General features: G+C 37.2%; 1 protein-coding gene across 27 annotated transcripts; it reads left to right on the top strand.

Annotated features, from left to right (window-relative positions):
- Positions 1–3985: 3985 nt before the first annotated feature.
- Positions 3986–20339, top strand: LOC137714952 (putative disease resistance RPP13-like protein 1). 27 transcript variants are annotated; one of them, XM_088691793.1, is made up of 37 exons: positions 3986–8132; positions 8223–8311; positions 8397–8854; positions 8976–9095; positions 9202–9463; positions 9544–9666; positions 9787–9915; positions 10026–10176; positions 10266–10392; positions 10476–10551; positions 10657–10704; positions 10791–10968; positions 11111–11638; positions 12268–12365; positions 12476–12519; positions 12635–12716; positions 12815–13103; positions 13193–13224; positions 13641–13695; positions 13830–13892; positions 14230–14296; positions 14697–15041; positions 15135–15263; positions 15383–15511; positions 15639–15717; positions 15813–16811; positions 16903–17168; positions 17290–17409; positions 17516–17639; positions 17738–17869; positions 18009–18340; positions 18472–18604; positions 18688–18846; positions 18930–19181; positions 19305–19501; positions 19592–19713; positions 19834–20339. In XM_088691793.1, exon 1 carries the CDS (start codon positions 4256–4258, stop codon positions 8075–8077), a length of 3822 nt encoding a protein of 1273 aa, XP_088547919.1. In that variant the 5' UTR covers positions 3986–4255; the 3' UTR covers positions 8078–8132; positions 8223–8311; positions 8397–8854; positions 8976–9095; positions 9202–9463; positions 9544–9666; positions 9787–9915; positions 10026–10176; positions 10266–10392; positions 10476–10551; positions 10657–10704; positions 10791–10968; positions 11111–11638; positions 12268–12365; positions 12476–12519; positions 12635–12716; positions 12815–13103; positions 13193–13224; positions 13641–13695; positions 13830–13892; positions 14230–14296; positions 14697–15041; positions 15135–15263; positions 15383–15511; positions 15639–15717; positions 15813–16811; positions 16903–17168; positions 17290–17409; positions 17516–17639; positions 17738–17869; positions 18009–18340; positions 18472–18604; positions 18688–18846; positions 18930–19181; positions 19305–19501; positions 19592–19713; positions 19834–20339. The 27 variants fall into 27 exon arrangements, with proteins under 27 accessions (XP_088547919.1, XP_088547925.1, XP_088547917.1 ...); XM_088691799.1 differs by lacking the exons at positions 13641–13695; positions 14697–15041; positions 15135–15263 and adding an exon at positions 15070–15134 and having other exon boundaries at positions 12815–13224; positions 15313–15511; positions 15813–15937; ... (3 more) ...; positions 18009–18104; positions 18194–18340; XM_088691791.1 differs by lacking the exons at positions 13641–13695; positions 14697–15041; positions 15135–15263 and adding an exon at positions 15070–15134 and having other exon boundaries at positions 12815–13224; positions 15313–15511; positions 15813–15937; positions 16123–16811.
- The last annotated feature ends 408 nt before the right edge of the window (positions 20340–20747 follow it).

The following is a 20747-nucleotide window of genomic DNA, read 5'->3' as shown; positions in this document are numbered from 1 at the left end:
TATAACCACTCAATTAAGTTGGTTGTCATTAGGGCTTTCTTCAAATATCTTGCTTGTTTATTTTTTTCACTATAATTAAACGTGTCAATGATTTTCAATATGTATAATTTGTTTGTTTTTTTTTTTTTTTGGGAAAGATGATCTTTGAACAATTTAGTAAATGACAAATGATTTGAATAATTAAAATAAAATTCAAAGCGGGACCCACAAGGTGTCTACACACCTTTGGGGAAGGATTTGAATTCCATCTGGATTCAAATTGTGAGGATTTTAGGGAAATGAATCTTCGTCGGATTCCTTCTTCCTAATCCATCAAATCATAGAATTCGTTCCGTTGAAATTTGATCTAACGGCTACAAACAGAGAAACACTTTAAAGTTATAGTAACTTCAACCGTTGGATTAAATTTCAACGGCACAAATTTCTTAATTTAGTGGATTAGAAGAAAGGGATCCGGACATGATCTATTTTTGGGATTCTAGGAATCTTTATATCTTAGTCATTTATAGTATATCGTGCAATTAGAAATCATTTGAATTTTTTTATTTAAAATTAAACATAAATAATATATGATGAAAACTGGTTATGGGTATACGATGAACATCTACATTAAGAGGTTTCTTAAAATTTTCACAAAAAGTAACCGAAAGGGATACCATCCTTTGAGGGATATATTATATACACACACCCGCACATCACAAACCAGACACACATTTATAAATTTTCTATCACCCCTCGAAAGAACCAAGAAGCAAAAGTCAAAAAGATAGATGCTTTCTGTAAAGCACAACCACCAGCTATTGTCCACAACTTTATCATCCCCACGGTCCACTGACGAAGTAAACCTATATAATCTTAAACAGGCTTTTCTACTTCCTCTGTTCCTCACCTGAAAATTTGAAACGGAATTTCTATTTCCCAACTTCCTTTTGCAAAGAAGATCGAAAATGGCTTTGGTTGGAGAGGCTTTGCTCTCTTATATAATGAATCAGCCATACAATAATATCGAACTCATAATTTAAAGTAGAAAAACCGAACACTTCCTAATTTCTAGTTAAAATGACTATACCACCAAACCGCGTAACGTTGCAAGAGACATCTCATGCATGTCTGCAGAATTATTGGTACAAGATCAACGCATTAATGTGTAGGGTTTAATCGTTATATGTGCTAGCAGTCATATTTCATTCAACAAAATTTATTTGCAGAAGCATATCAAGCGATAGAAATTATCAAAATTGATACCTTATATGAACGATATTATAATACGTGAATTAGCTGAATGATGAATTTTATTCATAATTTCATTCTCTTGGTCAACTTAAAGTTCAGATTCATTCTCAACACGTGTGATAAAAGTACAAAATCTTTACGAGGAACTAAAAATAAAAAAAGAATAGCTACAACTGTAATTATTGTGGGGATCAAAATCAAAATCAAAATTTTGCGTTTATGATTTTCTTTTTGTATAAAACACCTTAGCAATGAAGGATATTGTTCGACACATTTAAACAAATAGTAGTTTAACACGTACACAATAATACCTCATTCAAAATAAGGTGGTATACTTCATGTTGAATGCTTAATACCAACGTGTTGCCGCGGGTTTGAAGTTAAGATAAGATGTTAAAAATGAAAAATTTTCAGTTACAAAATAGGAACAACGATAACAACAATGAATTTGGAAAAACATTAACTGGAAAAGGTTAAATTTATATAATATAAAGATACAAATTATAATTATCCATTATATTGTAGCAGTTGTATGTAGTTCTCTACCAAGATGATTACATTCAATTATAAAAAATAGAAATTCCTGGTATAAAGATACAAAAAACATTATAATAATTGAATTTCTTCTAATAACCCTATCTAATATATTGTGTTCCAGCTTTTGCATACAAAAAATGAGAAGATGCTGTTGTTCTGGCTGTGTGGTTTTGCAAAAAGCAGAGCAAAACCAAAAAATATATCAACTTGAAAGCATACTAACCTAATCATTGTTTCCAGTGCTGATAGTGTGGCTTTGCAAAAAGTAGAGCAAAACCAAAAAATAAAATAACCAAAGGCAAGGTGGAAAACCGCGAAGCTTCTCACAATTTTTAATATTTGGTTTTCATGCATTCAAAATTTTTTATAATTTTTTATTGTGTCATGTGCCACGTATTAACTCATATTTTTAAATATTTGTTGTCAAATTTTTATTATTAATTTATCTTTCTTTGTGCCCACACTCTGCATTTAAATATTTTTATAATATTTTATTGTGCTTGTGCCTCAAACCGTGTTCCGTGCCACCAACTGCAGAGACTCGGCGTGGAAAACAAAAAGCCAAGCAAAATAAAAAAAATAAAATATTCAAAAGGCAAAGCAATGGGGATGGGTTTCTCACGATTTTTAATAATTATTTTGTCCTTTCATTCAATGTTTTTATAATTTTTTATTGTGTTGTGCGTCACAAACTATGTGGCTTGATTTAAGTCATATTTTTTAAATAATTTTTTGTCAGTTTTTAATTAATTATTTTATTTTTCTTTGTGCCACAACTCTACGATCATAGACACGCAACCTTGAAGGATAAAGAATGATCAACACGTGGCAATCATGGGCAATATAAGTATTTTATTGTGTGAAGTAGACAACAAAACAGTAATGGACAAAAAAATTTAAAGGTATTTCTGTTCTTTTACAATTGTCGAACAGTGCTACGGGCTGGTTTGGTATTGCTGTGCTTTGAAAAAAAGTTGTTTCTGCTGTGCTGTGAGAATAAGCAGCTGTGAAATAAAGCAGCAGAGTGTTTGGTAAACTTTTTTGTAAAAGTGCTTTTGAAAAAAAAAAGCAGTATTAGAGTGTTTGGTAAACTTTTATGTAAAACAGATGTGAAAAAAAGCTGGTTTTTCAAAGCTAGGTTTTGCAGCTTCTTGTTTTTGGCTTTTTTTCATCCAAAACTGTGAAAAAAAGCTGAAGCTGAGTGTTTACCAAACACAAAAACAGCTCCCAGCTTTTTTTGATAGCAGTTTTTTTCAGAATCACCTCAGTACCAAAGGTCTACAACTCAAGTATATATAATTTATAAATTTTCTATCACCCCTCGAAAAAACCAAGAAGCAAAAGTTAAAAAGCAAAAGTTAAAAAGATAGATGCTTTCTGTAAAGCACAACCACCAACTGTTGTCCACAACTTTATCATCCCCATGGTCCACTGACGAAGTAAACCTATATAATCTTAAAAAGGCTTTCCTACTTCCTCTGTTCCTCACCTGAAAATTTGAAACGGAATTTCCATTTCCCAACTTCCTTTTGCAAAGAAGATCGAAAATGGCTTTGGTTGGAGAGGCTTTACTCTCTTATAGAATGAATCAGCTATAAAATAATATCGAACTCATGATTTAAAGGAGAAAAGTCGAATACTTCCTAATTTCTCGTTGAAATGACTACGCCACCAAACCGCGTAACGTTGCAAGAGACATCTCATGCATGTCTGCAGAATTATTGGTACAAGATCAACGCATTAATGTGTAAGGTTTAATCATTATAGGTGCTAGCAGTCATATTTCATTCAACAAAATTTATTTATAGAAGCATATCAAACGATAAAAATTATCAAAATTGATTCCTTATATGAACGATATTATAATACGTGGATTAGCTGAATGATGGGTTTTATTCATAATTTCATCATTTTGATCAACTTAAAGTTCAGATTCATTCCAAACACGTGAGATGAAAATACAAATTCTTTATTAGGAACTAAAAATAAAAAAAGAATAGATACAACTGTAATTATTATGGGGATCAAAATCAAAATTTTGTGTTTATCATTTTCTTTTTGCATAAAACACCTTAGCAATCAAGGATATTGTTCGACTCATTTAAACAAATAGCAGTTTAACACGTATACAATGATAATGAAAATAAGGTGGTATAATTCATTTTGAATGCTTTTGATAAACTTTCAGTCCCAACCACCAAAATACACAGGAAAATGTCATCCAACCGACATATTATTCTTTTACCCTCTACTTTCCTGAAATTTCATCAAAGCACCTCCACCAAGTACCACTATGTTTGCCGAGTGTGGTCCACTGCATTATTGACCAAAAAATAGCAAGTCGTCTCACTGATCTTGAAGTAAGTTGAGCCATATAATAATCTTAACAGGCTTTGCTGGTTCTTTACTTGAATTTCACAAAGAATTTTCAGTTTTTCAACTTCAAATACTCGATCAAAATTAGTCCTTTTGCCACTAAGAGAAAATGGCTTTGGTTGGAGAGGCTTTGCTCTCCGGTTCGATCCAGATGCTGTGCGAAAAGATTGCTTCGGGAGAGTTCATGGCCTTCTTCCGGGCAAGAAGACTCAACCATTCACTCATGGACCAGCTGAAGGTGACATTGATTACACTTCATGCAGTGCTCAACGACGCAGAGGAGAAGCAGATTGTCGACCTTGCCGTCGGGATGTGGCTTGACGAGCTCAAACATGCTGTGTTCGAAGCCGAGGACTTGGTGGATGAGATCGATACTGAAGCTTTGCGTCACGAGGTGAAAGATCAGACAAAGCAAACCCAGGTGTTCAACTTCCTTTCTACCTCTCGTAATCCTTTTAATTATAAAGGCATGAATGGTAGGATAAAGGAGTTATTTGAGAGGTTAGAACACCTTGCAGAACAGCGAAATCGCCTTGGTCTTAGAGAAGGTATTGGGCGCAATGTTTCACAAAGAACTCCCACAACTTCTGTAGTTGAGGAAGGATTCTGTCCTTATGGTAGGGATAAGGATAAAGAAAAGTTAAAAAAACTACTGCTGCTATCTGACAATGGAAGTAGCAGTAATTTTTCTGTAGCCCTTATAGTCGGAATGGGCGGGGTTGGTAAGACAACCCTTGCTCAACTCCTTTACAATGATGAACAAGTTAAAGAGCATTTTGACATTCATGCTTGGGTTTGTGTTTCCGAACAGTACGATGCTTTGAGGGTGATTAAGACCCTTATTGAGCAAATCATTGAGAAATCTTGTGATATCTCAGATATGAATTCCCTTGAAATTCGACCAAGGGAACAAGCAAGGGATATCTCAGATATGAATTCCCTTGAAATTCGACTAAGGGAACAAGTAAGGAGGGAACAAGTGAGGGACGTCTCAGATATGAATTCCCTTGAAATTCGACTAAGGGAGCAAGTAAGGGGAAAGCCATTTTTATTTGTCCTGGATGACCTTTGGAATGAGAGCTATGAAGACTGGGATCGTCTACGAACTCTTTTCACTTATGGGGCAAAGGGAAGCAAGGTCATTGTAACAACAAGGAGCAGACGTGTTGCATCCATTGTGCACAATACTATTCCAATTCATGACTTGGAAAAATTGTCGGACGATGATTGCTGGTTGTTACTGGCAAAACATGCATTTAGAAATGAAAACTCTAGTGCACATCCAGACTTGGAAGAAGTTGGTAAGAAAATTGCACGTAAGTGCAACGGTTTGCCTTTAGCTTCAAAAACACTAGGGGGTCTCTTAGGTTGCAACCTAGACTACAAGGAATGGAATTACATATTGGGTAGCAATCTTTGGGATCTTCCACACACTAATAGTGTTCTTCCTTCTCTAAGATTGAGTTACCATTACCTTCCAAGTTTCTTGAAACAATGCTTTGCTTATTGCTCAATTTTTCCAAAGGGCTATGAATTGGAAAAGGAAACTGTAATTCTACTATGGGTGGCAGAAGGTTTAATTCCACAATCAGATAGTGGGAATACAATGGAGGAGGTTGGTGAAAGATACTTTGACGAACTGTTATCGCGATCATTGTTTCAAAGACCAAGATTGGATCAACCAAGATTCACTATGCATGATCTCATCAATGACTTGGCTAAGTTTGTGTCTGGAGAGTTTTGTTTTAGGTTGGATCTGGAACAGTCACATGAAGCTCGTAAAAGAGTTCGCCACTTCTCGTATGTGAGAGGAAAGTTTGATACATCTTCAAAATTTCAGCCATTAGATGGAGTGAAGTATTTGCACACATTCTTTCCAGTGTCTTTAACACCATATGACCCAAGTGAAGGCGAAGTATATGTAAGCAATAAGGTTCAAGATGATTTTCTGCCAACACAAAAATATTTACGGGTAATGTCATTGTCAAGATATCGAAATATCACTCACTTACCTGATTCCATTGGTAATCACATACACTTGCGCTACATTGATCTCTCCTATACGAGAATTAAAAGGTTACCTGATATAGTGTGTACCCTCTACAATTTACAAACTCTATTGTTGTTAGGTTGTTCTTCTCTTGTTAAACTGCCTGCAGACATGAGGAAATTAATTCATTTGCGTCATCTTGATATTGGCGGAACTCGCATAAAAAAAATGCCCGTGCATATGGGTAGATTAAAAAGCTTGAGAACACTGACAGCTTTTGTGTTGGGGAAATCTACTGGGTCAAGCATTGCAGAACTGAGGGAGTTGTCGCACCTTCGAGGGAAAATTTCTATCTTGAATCTGGAAAATGTAGTCAGAGCTATTGATGCCTTGCTGAAGGATAAGAATGATCTCAATGAGGTAGAGTTGAAATGGGGTGATAAGGTTTTGCATGATTCCGTAAAAGAGAGACAGGTACTTGAAGGACTACAACCTTCGGTAAATTTGGTGAAACTAACCATCAGATTTTATGGTGGAACCAGTTTCCCGAATTGGGTGGGAGAGTCGTCCTTCCCCAACCTACAAGTGATGCGTCTCAGCGGTTGTAGTAATTGCAGTTCACTGCCACCAGTTGGTCGGCTACCTGCTCTCAAAGAGCTCTACGTAGAAGGGATGAAATTTGTTACGAGTGTTGGTGTTGAATTCTATGGGGGAAATCAACCATTTCAATCTTTAGAGAAGCTAGAGTTTAGGAATATGCCAACATGGGAGGAATGGCTGCCGAGTCCAAGTGGAGGTGAAAGTCCAGACTTTCCTCGTCTTAAGGAGCTGATTTTAGGCCAATGTCCGAAGCTGAGAGGAAACTTGCCCACTCATCTTCCTTCCCTGGAGATACTTTGGGTCCATCGATGTGAGGTACTACATTTGCCGATGGGGACGCTGCCGTGGCTTCAGATGCTTGAAACTAATTTTAATGGCGGGACAGAGTGGTCGTTGGAAATGGTGCACAACATTAATCGTCTTCAAAGTTTGACTTTATATGAATGTTCCTCACGCTTGTCGTTCCCAACAAATGGTCTGCCCACCACGCTGACGTCACTCCGAATTCAATTCTGCGAGAAATTAGAATTCCTATCACGTGAGATGATGGCCAAATTGACTTCCCTTCAGTCTTTGTGGATATGGAACAGCTGTGATTCTCTGAGGTCGTTCCCTTTGGGCATTTTCCCCAACCTTTCATCTCTTTCTGTCGTTGGTTGTCAGAATCTGGAATCCCTTTCCGTTGAAGGAGGAGCAGATGAAAATCTCAGCCATCTCAACTCCCTGTTAATTTTTGACTGTCCAAATCTTGTCTCTTTCCCCGACGGGGGATTGCCCACTCCCAACCTCACTTCCTTTTCTGTCGATAGATGCAAGAGTTTGAAGTTGTTGCCGGACCGCATGCACACCCTCACCGCCCTTCAAAGATTAAGGATAGAAAGTCTTCCAAATGTGGTGTCATTTGCAGAAGGGGGTTTGCCTCCCAACCTACAATCATTATCTATCTATGACTGTGAGAGACTGAGGCCTTCAGTGGAATGGGGATTGCAAGGGCTTGTCTCTCTTCGACAATTTCGGATCTCAGGAAACAAGGATCTGGTGGAGACGTTGCTCAATGAACAGCTGCTCCCTGCCACTCTTCACACTCTCCAAATCTCTTCTGTATGGAATCTGAAATCTTTGGACGGAAAGGGCCTTGAGTACCTCACTTCTCTTCAACACCTACACATTTCGAACTGCAAGAGTCTCAAATTCCTGCCAAAAGAGGGTTTTCCGGCATCTCTTTCTTGTCTGAGAATCTGGAATTGTCCTTCTCTGAAGAAGAGGTATCTGAAGAAGAGGTATGAGAAGGTAGCTGGCATTCCTTGCATAGAGATAGATGAAGAAGTCAACATCTTGTGAGCTTTCATTTCACTCTCTCCAACTCTCAACTCTCAACTCTCAAGACAAAAGCCAGGTACTATTTTATTTATTATTAAATTGATTGTCCTCAGCAATATTCCTTCTTAAATTAAAGTTTCAGAGTCTAATCCCGATGAAATTACAGGAGAGTGGCGAGGGGAGTGAATTATTTCTAGTCTGATGCTGTGGAACTACTTGAGGGTCGATCTATATGATTCTCCTGCATGACAAGAGGTAAAACCCTGGATGATGCTTTTCTCATACTTTTCTCGTTTGCGACATAACTCTGATCTTCTGCTTGGTGCGATGGGACAAACAGGTATATCGGATTATCAAATGGTGCTCTGATTTTCTGGACTGTCAAGTTTGAAATCTATTGCATGGAAATGGACTTACAACACCTCCCACTCTCGCAATTCCTGACGGGACAGGGACCTCTAGACCTCAGCTCTCGTCAACAGCTATATAAAGATTGAATGTATCTGGGACTTCGTCGGTCCAGAGAGAAAACTATTGAACTGCAAAGACAGGATTATTTGTAGTCTGATACTGTGGAACTAATTGGGGGTGGATATATGTATGATTCTCCTGCATGAGAAGAGGCGACATAACTGTAATCTTGTGATAGGTGTGATGGGAGTCATGGGACTAACAGATATGTTTCTCTACAAACACAATGGTTAAAGTCTTGAAGAGAGCATCGCTTATTGGCACTGCTTGCTAGAATGCTAGTGTTGCTAGACTTGGTGGCTGGCTGCTTTGCCTACAGATTTCAGTGTAAGTAGTTGAACACTTTGAGTGTAATTTGCTTTTCTTTTCTGTAACAAGGTAATTCAACTATGCAATCAGTCAGGATAACACGATGGGACTAATGTATTTGTCGGCTTTATTAATGCAGATGGCAACTCTGGAATTGTAAAGATAGGATTATCTACAGCCAACGATTTAAACATGCATCAATTAGTTGTTATTGTATGGTGCTATCTGGCATGAATATAAGTCTCCTTCAATCGGAGAGGTAACCCCTGGAATGATGTATTTTTTAGTACTGTTTGTAATTTGAATAAGAGAGGCATGCCTTTTCATCTTCTCTTGATGTCACTCTCATCTTCTAATGGGTGCAGATATGCTTTTGTACAGACAAGGAGGTTGAACAGCGTGCTTGACACTTGTAGCACTTTTGTAACAACCCGTCCTAGGATTTACGTAAGAAAATGGGTATTTTTGTATTTTCACTAAGTTTGGGGATACTTTCCTCAGCTCTCGTCAACAGCTATATAAAGATTGAATGTATGTGGGACTTCGTCGGTCCAGAGAGAAAACTATTGAACTGCAAAGATAGGATTATCGGAGGGAAAATGATGTTAGCTTACACCAAACACTCAGGTGCGTACTTATATACTGCTGTGGTTTCCATATGGCGGAATGCTTACTCATCTTTCAACGCATCTGTCATTTTGTGGTAGGTGCATATATATATGTTTCTCTGCAAACACAATGGTTGGAGAGAGCATGGCTTATTGGCACCGCTTGCTAGAATGCCAGTGTACTAGACTTGGTGGCTGGCTGCTGCGTCTAAAGATTTCAGTGTAAGTAGTTGAACACTTGAGTGTAATTTGTTCTTCCTTTTGGTAACAACGTAATTTAACTATGCAATCAGTCAGGACAACACTATGGGACTAACGTATTTGTGTGCTTTATTGATGCAGATGGCAACTCTGCGATTGTAAAGATAGGATTACCTACAGCCAACGATTTAAACATACATCAATTAGTTGTCCTTGAATGGTGCTAGCTCCAGCTATCTGGCATGAATATAATTTCCTTTAATTGGAGGGGTAACCCCTGATATGATGTTTTTTTTTATTATACTTTTTATTAGTTTGAATATGAGAGGCATGCCTTTTCATCTTCACTTGATGTGACTCTCATCTACAAATGGGCGCAGATATGTTTTTGTACAGACAGAGTGCGCCTGATCTTTCGTCATGCTTACGGATGTTGGTATTCCAGTAAATGATATTACTAGAATAAGGGGTTGGCTGGTGTTCTACGGATTTCAGAGTGATACTTCTTACATTGAGCACTGTAGATGAGCGGTAATTTCTTCATCTTTTGGTTTTAAGTTCCATTTGTTTGTTTTCTGAGATACATGTGTCAATAATAATTTCTTCATCTTTGAATTTAGGAGTATATTTTTAATCTGAGGTATGAAAAAGGAAAGCAGTTGAGTTGGCATCCTACTGACGTGGATTTGAGAGAAAACATGCTTTTCACAGTTCGATTTGGAATGAAATGGTAGAAAGTGTGTGAAGGTATAGCTCTGCGTTCTTTTCCTACATTTTCATCAAAACTTGGCATCCACATACTCTCCTTACAGAAAAATATCTTCATGTAGGTCCACCGGAGATATGTTTCTCTCTATTAACACAACAGTTGAAGAGTGCCTAATGGCTGAGCTTGCTTGAATGCCAGTATGTACTGCAGATCAGCTGTAAATTAATTTACTCTCTCACTTTTTCTATCTTCAGTTTGCCTTGTCTGTATTGTATTTATATATCAGTCTTTTTCTTTGACAGTTCAATTCAACTATATGCTAAGTCAGGACAATGTGATGGTAGTAGCAGGTATATTGTTTTCATTGATGCAGCGAGCAAACAGAGTAAACCTGTAAAGATAGGATTATTAATTGGTGCTCTGGTTTTCTGTCAAGTTTAAAATCTTTGGACAGAAATGGACATTCAACAGGGACCTGCAGACCTCAGTTCTCGTCAACATCTATATAAAGATTAAGTGTATGCGGGACGTCATTGGCCTAGAGAGAAAACTATCGAACTGTAAAGATAGGGTAATCAGAGGGCAAACGATGTTAGCTTACATCAACCACTTAGGTACTTGTGTATATATATGACACCACTTGCCTTTAATTTTGTTAAATTACTTTTTAGCAGTATAATTCAATTGTGATACCCTTTCTTCTTTCTCTTATTTTTCATTTCTCCCCGAACATTTGCATGTTTCTTGAAATTTCAGGACAGTATCTGTCACATCCCAGCCCGGGGCGGATCACTTCCCGGGCCCGCTCTACCACCGTAGCACGATATTGTCCGCTTTGGGCTTACCATTCCCTCACGGTTTTGTTTTTGGGAACTCACGAGCAACCTCCCAGTGGGTCACCCATCATGGGATTGCTCAAGCCCCCTTCTCGCTTAACTTCGGAGTTCCTACGGAACCCGAAGCCAGTGAGCTCCCAAAAGGCCTCATGCTAAGTAGGGATGAGAATATACATATAAGGATCACTCCATTGTCCATTTTGCCCTTCATGATACGTGCTGCGCGTGCGTGGATATCGGCTTATCTAGGAAAGATGCTGAAGCATCTTTCATTTCTCTCTTTCCTCTTCTTTTCTTCTCTCTGCTTTTCCGTCTCTCTTTGTGTTTGTCTGTGTTTCTGTGTGTCTCGCTGTTTTCATCGCGATCTGATCATTTAGAAGGGTGGTTGGACTGTTTTTTTTCCGCTGTTTTCCGCGGAGGAATCGCAACGGTCTGGCTGCTTTGGTCGGTAAGAAAAATTTTCAATTGGTTGTTGTAAAATTCGATTCTTGCTAAGTGTTCTCTTTATTTTTTTTGCTGATTTGCATGTGGATCTTTTGTCTGATTTTGTTTTTGGCTGCTGCAAACCTATATCTTCCAATTTTAGGGTTTTGTTGTGGGAGTTTGCAAACGCTTTCTGGATCAGGAATATAACTTATCTTTAAGCGTTTGTTTTTAATAATTTTTGCGTTTTAACTAAAATTGAAAGATTGTCGAGGAATGGATATGGCTACAGTTATATTATTTATCTTTAACCTTTTTATAATATTTTTTGTGTTTTAATTAAAATTTAAAAATTGTTGAGGAAGGGATATGGCTGCTGTTTAAGGTTTAGACTAATTAATTTTATTGTTGTTCAGGTTTTTTTTTTTGGCAAATTTTTGGGTTTGGTTGTTCTGATTATCTGTGGTTTGATTTTTTCCGGAATTTAAAAGAAGAAAAATGGCCATGATTAACTTTGGGTTTTCTTTGTCTGTTCTGCATTTTAAAGTTTGAATTATGGATTTTTTTTGTATGTCAATCCTTAAATGATCTCTGTATATTTTTTGATGTTTCGGCATATGCCCTTATTGGAATTTTGTGATTTGAGAATTGTAGAAGTTAGTAGCAATTCAAAACCCGTTAAATGGGATGAGAATTAGAGTGATTTGAAATCGGCGAGCAAGGAATTGCAGGTGGTAGTGATACTGATAATGGTAAGGATAGTATGATGATAACACAAATTCGCTATTTTGCACATAGTTGTGAAGATTGCTGTCTTTTTTTGTTCTTCATTTTGATTTTTGATTCTTGTATTTTTGAACAGGTGGTGTTTTGGTTTTTCATTCCTTCTCATCACTTCTACAAGAGGTTAGTTTTCTTTTCTTCATTTAAAGAGTGTTTAAAGAAAAGTTGTATGTAATTGATTTTCTGCTATAATATTTTAAAATTCCTTATTTATATATATATAACATGGATTGCTCAGGTTAGGTAGCAGAGGATGGAGGTGAGGAATCCAATTTGGAAAGATGTGCTGAGAGGTTTACAAAACACCTTTGAAGCTTTGGGTGAGGATTGTTCTGTTTAAAAGTAGGAATTTTTTAATTTTTCGTGGAATCGATGTTTTGTTATGACAATTTATAATGGATTGCTTGGACAAGTACAGGGTGTTTGGGATTGAAAAGTTGGGAGAGGCCACAGATGGGTTCAGAGAGAGTAGCTTGATTAAAGGGTCTGTGTATAAAGGTTTCATTAATGGAGATTTCTATGCCATCAAGAAGATGAAGTAGATATCTGTTTTGTATTCTCCACACTTCTGTCTAACTTCTTCTTGAGTGATAGTTTAGTTAATTTCTTATTACTTTCTTGCACGTTACACATGGCTCATATGAAGTAAGAGTTTCTGGTGATAGGAATTATCGGGTATCTGCAATAATGAGAATGCAAAGTAATAGGTTTGTCATTTTTTATTTATATTAATTTCTTATTGTTTTGTAGATTAATAATTATGCATCTGATTATATTTTATTGTGTTAATGTATAGCAAAATAGAGTGAGAGTGAAGAATGAATAAGGGTAAGATTTTCAAACTATCCAAGGGCTTTAGTATAATAAAATGTCTCGACAATTTTACCTTATTTTTTCCTATTTACTTTTAAAAAAATTTAGCCTCTCAAATCCATTTTGTGCATTAGTTTTAAATTTTCACTTTAATCTCATTAGTTTGATTCTAATTCAATAAATTTATGTAACATACAGTTTTCTATTAGAAAAATAATTGACCTTTGAATAGAAGACGTTGTCTTGCTTGATATTACTAGACTAGCAGGTCAAAAGATCAACCTTTTCCTATCTCTAAATGTTGATTCCTCTCTATTCAACAGAGTAATTCCTTTTTATTTTCAAGCCTTGAATTTTATAAACTATTACATTTTAAAAGTGTAAGTTGATGATTACATCTGTCCATTTCTTGAAAAAAATTAAATTAACAGATGATGTCTCATGATACCAACTCCCCTTACTAGGGCATTATGAATCCAGTCGAATGTAACCTTCTCATTCCCTTTTCCCAACATTTAGAATAATTTTTTTATCATGCATATTACCGTTCTTCATTCTAGATTTGATTCGTTTAGTATTAAAGCTGATGCAAGGATTAATATCTCATTGTACCACTGCAGCTATTACCACAGTTGTCACAATTGCAGAGATTCTCAAAAACAATAGATTTGCTGTTGAGAAAAGTAAGACATCTGCTTTTATTTTCCTCCTTTCAAATTGAGACAATCAAATTAATAAGTGTGGAATATCATGTTTATGACATCTTACTTATTAAGAAAAAACTTTACATGTGCAATTATTAAAAAATATCTAATTGCGTAACAATTAGTTTTTTGGGCTAAGGTTTTTGAGTTATTTCACGATTCTCTCTCTCCTCTTTATTGTTTTTTAATTACATGTAATAGTTTATGGTCAATGTGATTCCGTATCTATTTGATTAATTATATTCTTAGATTATGTAGGAAGAGTAGCAAGTAGCAATGATGATGCTTTTTAAGTCAGTTACTCTTCTTATTACAGACAAAGTCATTCGGATAATAGCCTTGCATATAACATCCTTTCAGAAGCAATCCATATGTCCATATTGGTAAGCATCGTTTTCCTATTTTTCTTTTATTATATATTTTCAAAGTGTAGTACTTTGACCAATAATTTGTTATTACAATGGATTTAGATTTTTTATACGTAAACAATTTTTTTGAAGTGTTAATTAAAATGGTTAATTGATGGGTATTACTTACCTATGCATATTCTTGCTTAGTATTTACTATGCACATGCATATTCATGTTATACTAAGTATAATGTTCACTGTCATTCACTTAATCACCGGATATTTAAAAATATTTTTTTCTTTCCATTTTTTCTTGCTGAAGTGTTAAGCAATATAAACTAATACAAATTTGGTTTTTTCATTGTTAATCTACTCATGCTAGGGATAATTTGAGCTTTTACAGTCTTTTGAACATTTTTCATATTTAACTTGCAGGATCAATGTCACTATACACTTTTCTGCAACTGTTTGTTCTGTCTTTCTCCCTTCCTTTGTGTAATTTTAGTCAATTGAACTACTCTTTTTAACTTACGATTGAACTGAAGTGCTAAGAACTTAGTTAAATAAAAGTTTACATTGGTTTGATGACATTTAGGTGTTCAGTGTTAGGTGCATGATTATTAGCTCCACGACCATTAGATACATGATCTTTTATATGTTTTTACTATAACATATCATAATCCCGCAGCATCGCGGGTAGCACTTTCTAGTCAATTACTAGTTGTTGATTGGTGTGGCGGCATTCTCTCGCATATATGATTCACCTTGCATGGGATAAAAGTCCTTGATGATGTTTTTCTTTCTCCAGTGTACTGCTGTGGTTTCCATATGGCGGAATACTCACTCATCTGTCAATGCCTCTGTCATCTTTAGGTAGGTGTATACACATACGTTTCTATACAAACACAATGGTTGAAGAGAGCATGGCTTATTGGCACCGCTTTCTAGAATGCCAGTTTTACGACTCGGTGGCTGTCTGCTGCCACGCCTACAGATTTCAGTGTAAGCAGTTGAACACTTGAGTATAACTTATTCTTCCTTTCTGTAACAGTGTAATTCAACTATGCTATCTATCAGGACAACACAATGGGACTACATATATGTGGGCTTTATTGATGCAGATGGCAACTCTGGAAATGTAAAGAAAGGATCATCTACTGCCAAAAATTTAAACATGCATCGGTTAGTTGTCCTTGAATGGTGCTACTCCAGCTATCTGGCATGAATATAATTCTCCTTTAATCGGAGAGGTAACCCCTGGAATGATGTTTTTTTTTTTTTTTTTTTAACCTTTCTAAATACTGTTTATAGTTTGAATATGAGAGGCATGCCTTTTCATCTTCTCTTGATGTCACTCTCATCTTCGCATGGGTGCAGATTTGTACAAACAAAATGGTTGAACAGCGCGCTTGATCCTTGTAGCACTGTCATCATGCTTGCGTCTGTTGATATTCCAGTAAATGAGCTTTCCACCACTTTTTTGTTTTAAGTTCCATTTGCTTGTTTTAAAGATAAATTAATCAACAATAATTTCTTCATATTTGAATTTAGGAGTATCTTGTTAGGCTGAGGTATGAAAAAGGAAAGCAGTTGAGTTGGCATCCTATTGAAATGGATTTGAGAGATAATACGCTTTTCAAAGTTTGATTTAGAGAAACGGTAAAAAGCGTGTGAAGGTAAAGTTCTGCGTTCTTTTCCTGCATTTTCATCAAAATGTAGCAGCTGTATAAAGAGAATCTGCGGTCTTTGGATCTTGTATACAGCTGTGATTCTCTGAGGTCGTTCCCTTTGGGCATTTTCCCCAACCTTTCATCTCTTTATAAAAATCATTGTGAGAATCTGGAATCCCTTTCTGTTGAAGGAGGAGCAGATGAAAATCTCAGCCATCTCAACTCCCTGTCTATTTTGCAATGTCCAAAACTTATCTCTTTTCCCGACGGTGGATTGCCCACTCCCAACCTCACTTCCTTTTCATTAAGGGAATGCGAGAATTTGAAGTTGTTGCCGGACCGCATGCACACCCTCACCGCCCTTCAAAGTTTGGAGATAGGATTTCTTCCAAATGTGGTGTCATTTGCACAAGGGGGTTTGCCTCCCAACCTACAGTCATTTGTGATTGTATATTGTGACAGACTGAGGTCTGCAGTGGAGTGGAGATTGCAAGGACTTGCCTCTCTTTGAGAATTTTCTATCGGCGGAAACAAGGATCTGGTGGAAGAACAGCTGCTCCCTGCCACTCTTCACAGTCTCAAAATCTATGATGTATCGAATCTGAAATCTTTGGATGGCAAGGGCCTTGAGCACCTCACATCTCTTCAACACCTTCACATTGAAGAGTGCGAGAGTCTCAAATTCCTGGTAAAAGAGGGTTTTCTGGCATCTCTTTCTTATCTGAGCATCTGGGATTGTCCTTCTCTGAAGAAGAGGTATCTGAAGAAGAGGTATGAGAACGTAGCTCGCATTCCTTGCATAGAGATAGACGGAGAATTCAACATCTTGTGAGCTTTCATTTCACTCTCTCCAACTCTCAACTCTCAAGACAAAAGCCAGGTACTTTTTTTATTCATTGTTAAATTGATTGTCCTCAGCAATATTCCAACTTAAATTCAAGTTTCAGAGTCTAATTCCGATGAAATTACAGGAGAGTGGTGAGGGGAGTGAATTATTTGAAGTCTGATACTGTGGAACTACTTGGGGGTGGATATATATATGATTCTCCTGCATGAGAAGAGGCGACATAACTGTAATCTTGTGGTAGGTGTGATGGGAGTCATGGGACTAACAGATATGTTTCTCTACAAACACAATGGTTAAGGTCTTGAAGAGAACATCGCTTATTGGCACTGCTTGCTAGAATGCTAGTGTTGCTAGACTTGGTGGCTGGCTGCTTTGCCTACAGATTTCAGTGTAGGTAGTTGAACACTTTGAGTGTAATTTGCTTTTCTTTTCTGTAACAAGGTAATTCAACTATGCAATCAGTCAGGACAACACGATGGGACTAACGTATTTGCCGGCTTTATTAATGCAGATGGCAACTCTGGAATTGTAAAGATAGGATTATCTACAGCCAACGATTTAAACATGCATCAATAAGTTGTTATTGTATGGTGCTATCTGGCATGAATACAAGTCTCCCTCAATCGGAGAAGTAACCCCTGGAATGATGTATTTTTTAGTACTGTTTGTAATTTGAAGAAGAGAGGCATGCCTTTTCATCTTCTCTTGATGTCACTCTCATCTTCTAATGGGTGCAGATATGCTTTTGTACAGACAAGGAGGTTGAACAGCACGCTTGACACTTGTAGCACTTTTGTCATGCTTCCGTTTGTTGGTATTCCAGTAAATGATAATTCTTATGTTAAGCACTGCAGACAAGCTGTAATTCAGCTTTCCACCACTCTCTTTTGTTTTAAGTTCCATTTGCTTGTTTTCTAAGATAAATTTATCAGTAATAATTTCTTCATCTTTAAATTTAGGAGCATCTTGTTAAGCTGAGGTATGGAAAAGGAAAGCAGTTGAGTTGGCCCATTGAAATGGATTCAATCATTTGAGAGAAAACATGCTTTTCACAGTTCAATTCAGAATGAAACGGTAGAAAGCATGTGAAGGTAAAGCTCTACATTCTTTTCCTACATTTTCATCAAAACTCTGCATCCCCATACTCTCCTTAAAGAAAAATACATATCGCATACTGTAAATGTAATTGTGCCTGTTGTTGCCATCTATGAACATCTTATCTCCTGGAAGTGATCCAAAGGAACTGAAAGGTTAGAGCATTCTTCTCACCATTGTGGATTTCATGAGCAATCAAGAGAATATTCAAAGTTGCATCTGGAGTCGGAGGTTTGTTTTTTCTATATATTAGTGTGTGGTGTCGCGTGACTCGCATAGCAAGTTAACAGAGGAAGAAAAAAGTTATTTGAACATTGCAGATTCGCTCAATTTATATATAGGCGATCATTTGATTCGTTAACCGCTCTAGAGGAAAAGGCTGTGGAGAAATAGACGATGATACGCTGTAACCCAAGTTTGATGGGGAAAGTTGGAGCAGCGGGCACTCAAATTTACAAACCTTCTTGGTAAGTAGCAACTCAACTGTGGTAGTGCTTCATGTCCATTATCACGCATAACAGGAAATTTCCCAGTCGCTAAGGGGGCCATTCATTGTTTCTCTTAATATATAGTATTTGTTTTTCTGATTCGTATGCAGCCACACTTTGTTGCTGCCTGTGCCCGCGTGGGGGTTCATTTTTCTCTACCACGTACGTTTTAGGCCAGAACACTAGTCTGATACTGTGGAACAACTTGTGGTGGATATTTATGATTCTCCTGCATGTGAAGAGGTAAACCCTGGATGACGGTTTTCTCATACTTGTCTCGTTTGCGGCATAAATTTCTCATCTTTCAATGTAACTGTAATCTTCAGGCAGGTGCACTGGAGATATGTTTCTCTCTACTAACACAACAGTTGAAGAGTGCCTCATGGCTGTGCTTGCTTGAAGGCCAGTACGTACTTTGCGTTACTAGATTGCATTTATATTGAGGAGGATTTCACCGGTGGAACATTGCAGATCAGCTGTAAATTGTAATTTACTTTCTCTCACTTTTTCTATCTTCAAGTTTCTTTATCTATATTGCGTTTATATTATCAGTCTTTTTCTTTGGCAGTTCCATTCAACTATATGCTAAGTCGGGACATTGTGTTGGTACTAAAAGATGTACCGGTTTCATTGATGCAGCCAGCAAACAGTGTAAACCTGTATATAAAGGATTATCAAATGGTGCTTTGGTTTTCTGGACTGTCAAGTTTGAAATCTTTGGTCAGAAATGGACTTTCAATATCTCCCCGCTCTCGCAATTCTTTCCCGGACAGGGACCTGCAGACCTCAGCTCTCATCAACAGCTATACAAATATTGAATGTATGTGGGATTTCATCGGCACAGAGAGAAAACTATTGAACCGTAAAGATAGGATTATCAGAGGGCAAACGATGTTAGCTTACATCAACTATACTACCCTTTCTTTTTTCTTTTAAATTTCAGGACAGTATTGTCAAATACAATGGGAACCGGTTTTCAACACCTCCCACTCTCGCAAATCCTGCCGGGACAGGGACCTCAGCTATATAAAGATTGAATGTACGTGGGACTTTGTCTGTCCAGTCCAGAGATAAAATTGTTGAACCGTAAAGATAGGATTACCAGAGGAAAAACGATGTTAGCTTATATCATCTACTCAGGTACTTGTGTGTATATACATACCCACTACTGTGGTTTCCATGTGGCGGAATGCTTACTCATCTTTCAATGCTTCTGTCATTTTGTGGTAGCTGCATATACATGTTTCTCTGCAAACACAAAGGTTGGAGAGAGCATGGCTTATTGGTACCGCTTGCCAGAATGCCAGTGTTACAAGACTTGGTGGCTGGCTGCTGCACCTACAGATGTCAGTGTATGTAGTTGAACACTTGAGTCTAATCTGCTCTTCCTTTATGTATCAATGTAATTCAACTACGCAATCAACCAGGACAACGCGATGGGACTAACGTATTTGTCGGCTTTATTGATGCAGATGGCAACTCTGGAATTGTAAAGATAGGATTATCTACAGCCAACGATTTGAACATGCATCAATTTGTTGTCCTTGAATGGTGCTAGCTTCAGCTATCTGGCATGCATATAATTCTCATTTAATCGGAGAGGTTACCCCTGGAGTGATGTTTTTTCTAATGCTTTTTGAGTTCGAATATGAGAGGCATGGCTTTTCATCTTCTCTTGATGTCACTCTCATATTCGAATGGGTGCCGATATGATTTTGTACAGAGAAAGTGGTTGAACAGCGCGCTTGATCATTGTAGCACCGTCGTCACGCTTGCGTTTGTTGGTATTCCAGTAAATGATATTACTAGAATAAGTGGTTGGCTGGTGTGCTACGGATTTCACAAGATGATAATTCTAACGTTGAGCACTGCAGACGAGCTGTAATTGAGCTTTCCACCACTCTCTTTTGTGTTAAGTTCCGTTTGCTTGTTTTCTAAGATAAATGTATCAATAATAATTTCTTCATCTTTGAATTTAGTAGTATCTTGTTAAGCTGAGGTAAGAAAAGGGAAAGCAGTTGAGTTGCATCCTATTGAAATGGATTTGAGAGAAAACATGCTTTTCATAGTTCGATTTAGAATGAAACGGTAGAAGGGTGTGGAGGTAAAGCCTCTGCGTTCTTTTCCTACATTTTCATAAAAAACTCCGCATCCACACTCTCCTTAATGAAAAATATATATTACATACTTAAATGAAATTGTGCCTATTGGTGCTGCATATAAATATCATTTATCCCGGAAGTGATCCACAGGAACTGAGAGGTTATAGCATTCCTCTCACCATTGTGGATTTCATGAGCAATCAAGAGAATAATCAAAGTTGCACTTGAGACGGGTCGTTACAGAAAACGAGGGGGACAAAAATTAAGGGAGAAGAGTCTGATCA

The sequence above is a fragment of the Pyrus communis genome, chromosome 3, assembly GCF_041283825.1.
Source record: "Pyrus communis isolate YQ-2024b chromosome 3, ASM4128382v1, whole genome shotgun sequence".
In the NCBI taxonomy this organism is placed as follows: Eukaryota; Viridiplantae; Streptophyta; class Magnoliopsida; order Rosales; family Rosaceae; genus Pyrus; species Pyrus communis.
Note: the sequence above shows the minus strand (reverse complement) of the source record. Positions and strands in the feature narration are given on the sequence as shown.

Excerpts from the sequence above, each read along its gene's own strand:
- LOC137714952 (XM_088691810.1), top strand. The coding sequence starts at position 4,256 with ATGGCTTTGGTTGGAGAGGCTTTGCTCTCCGGTTCGATCCAGATGCTG.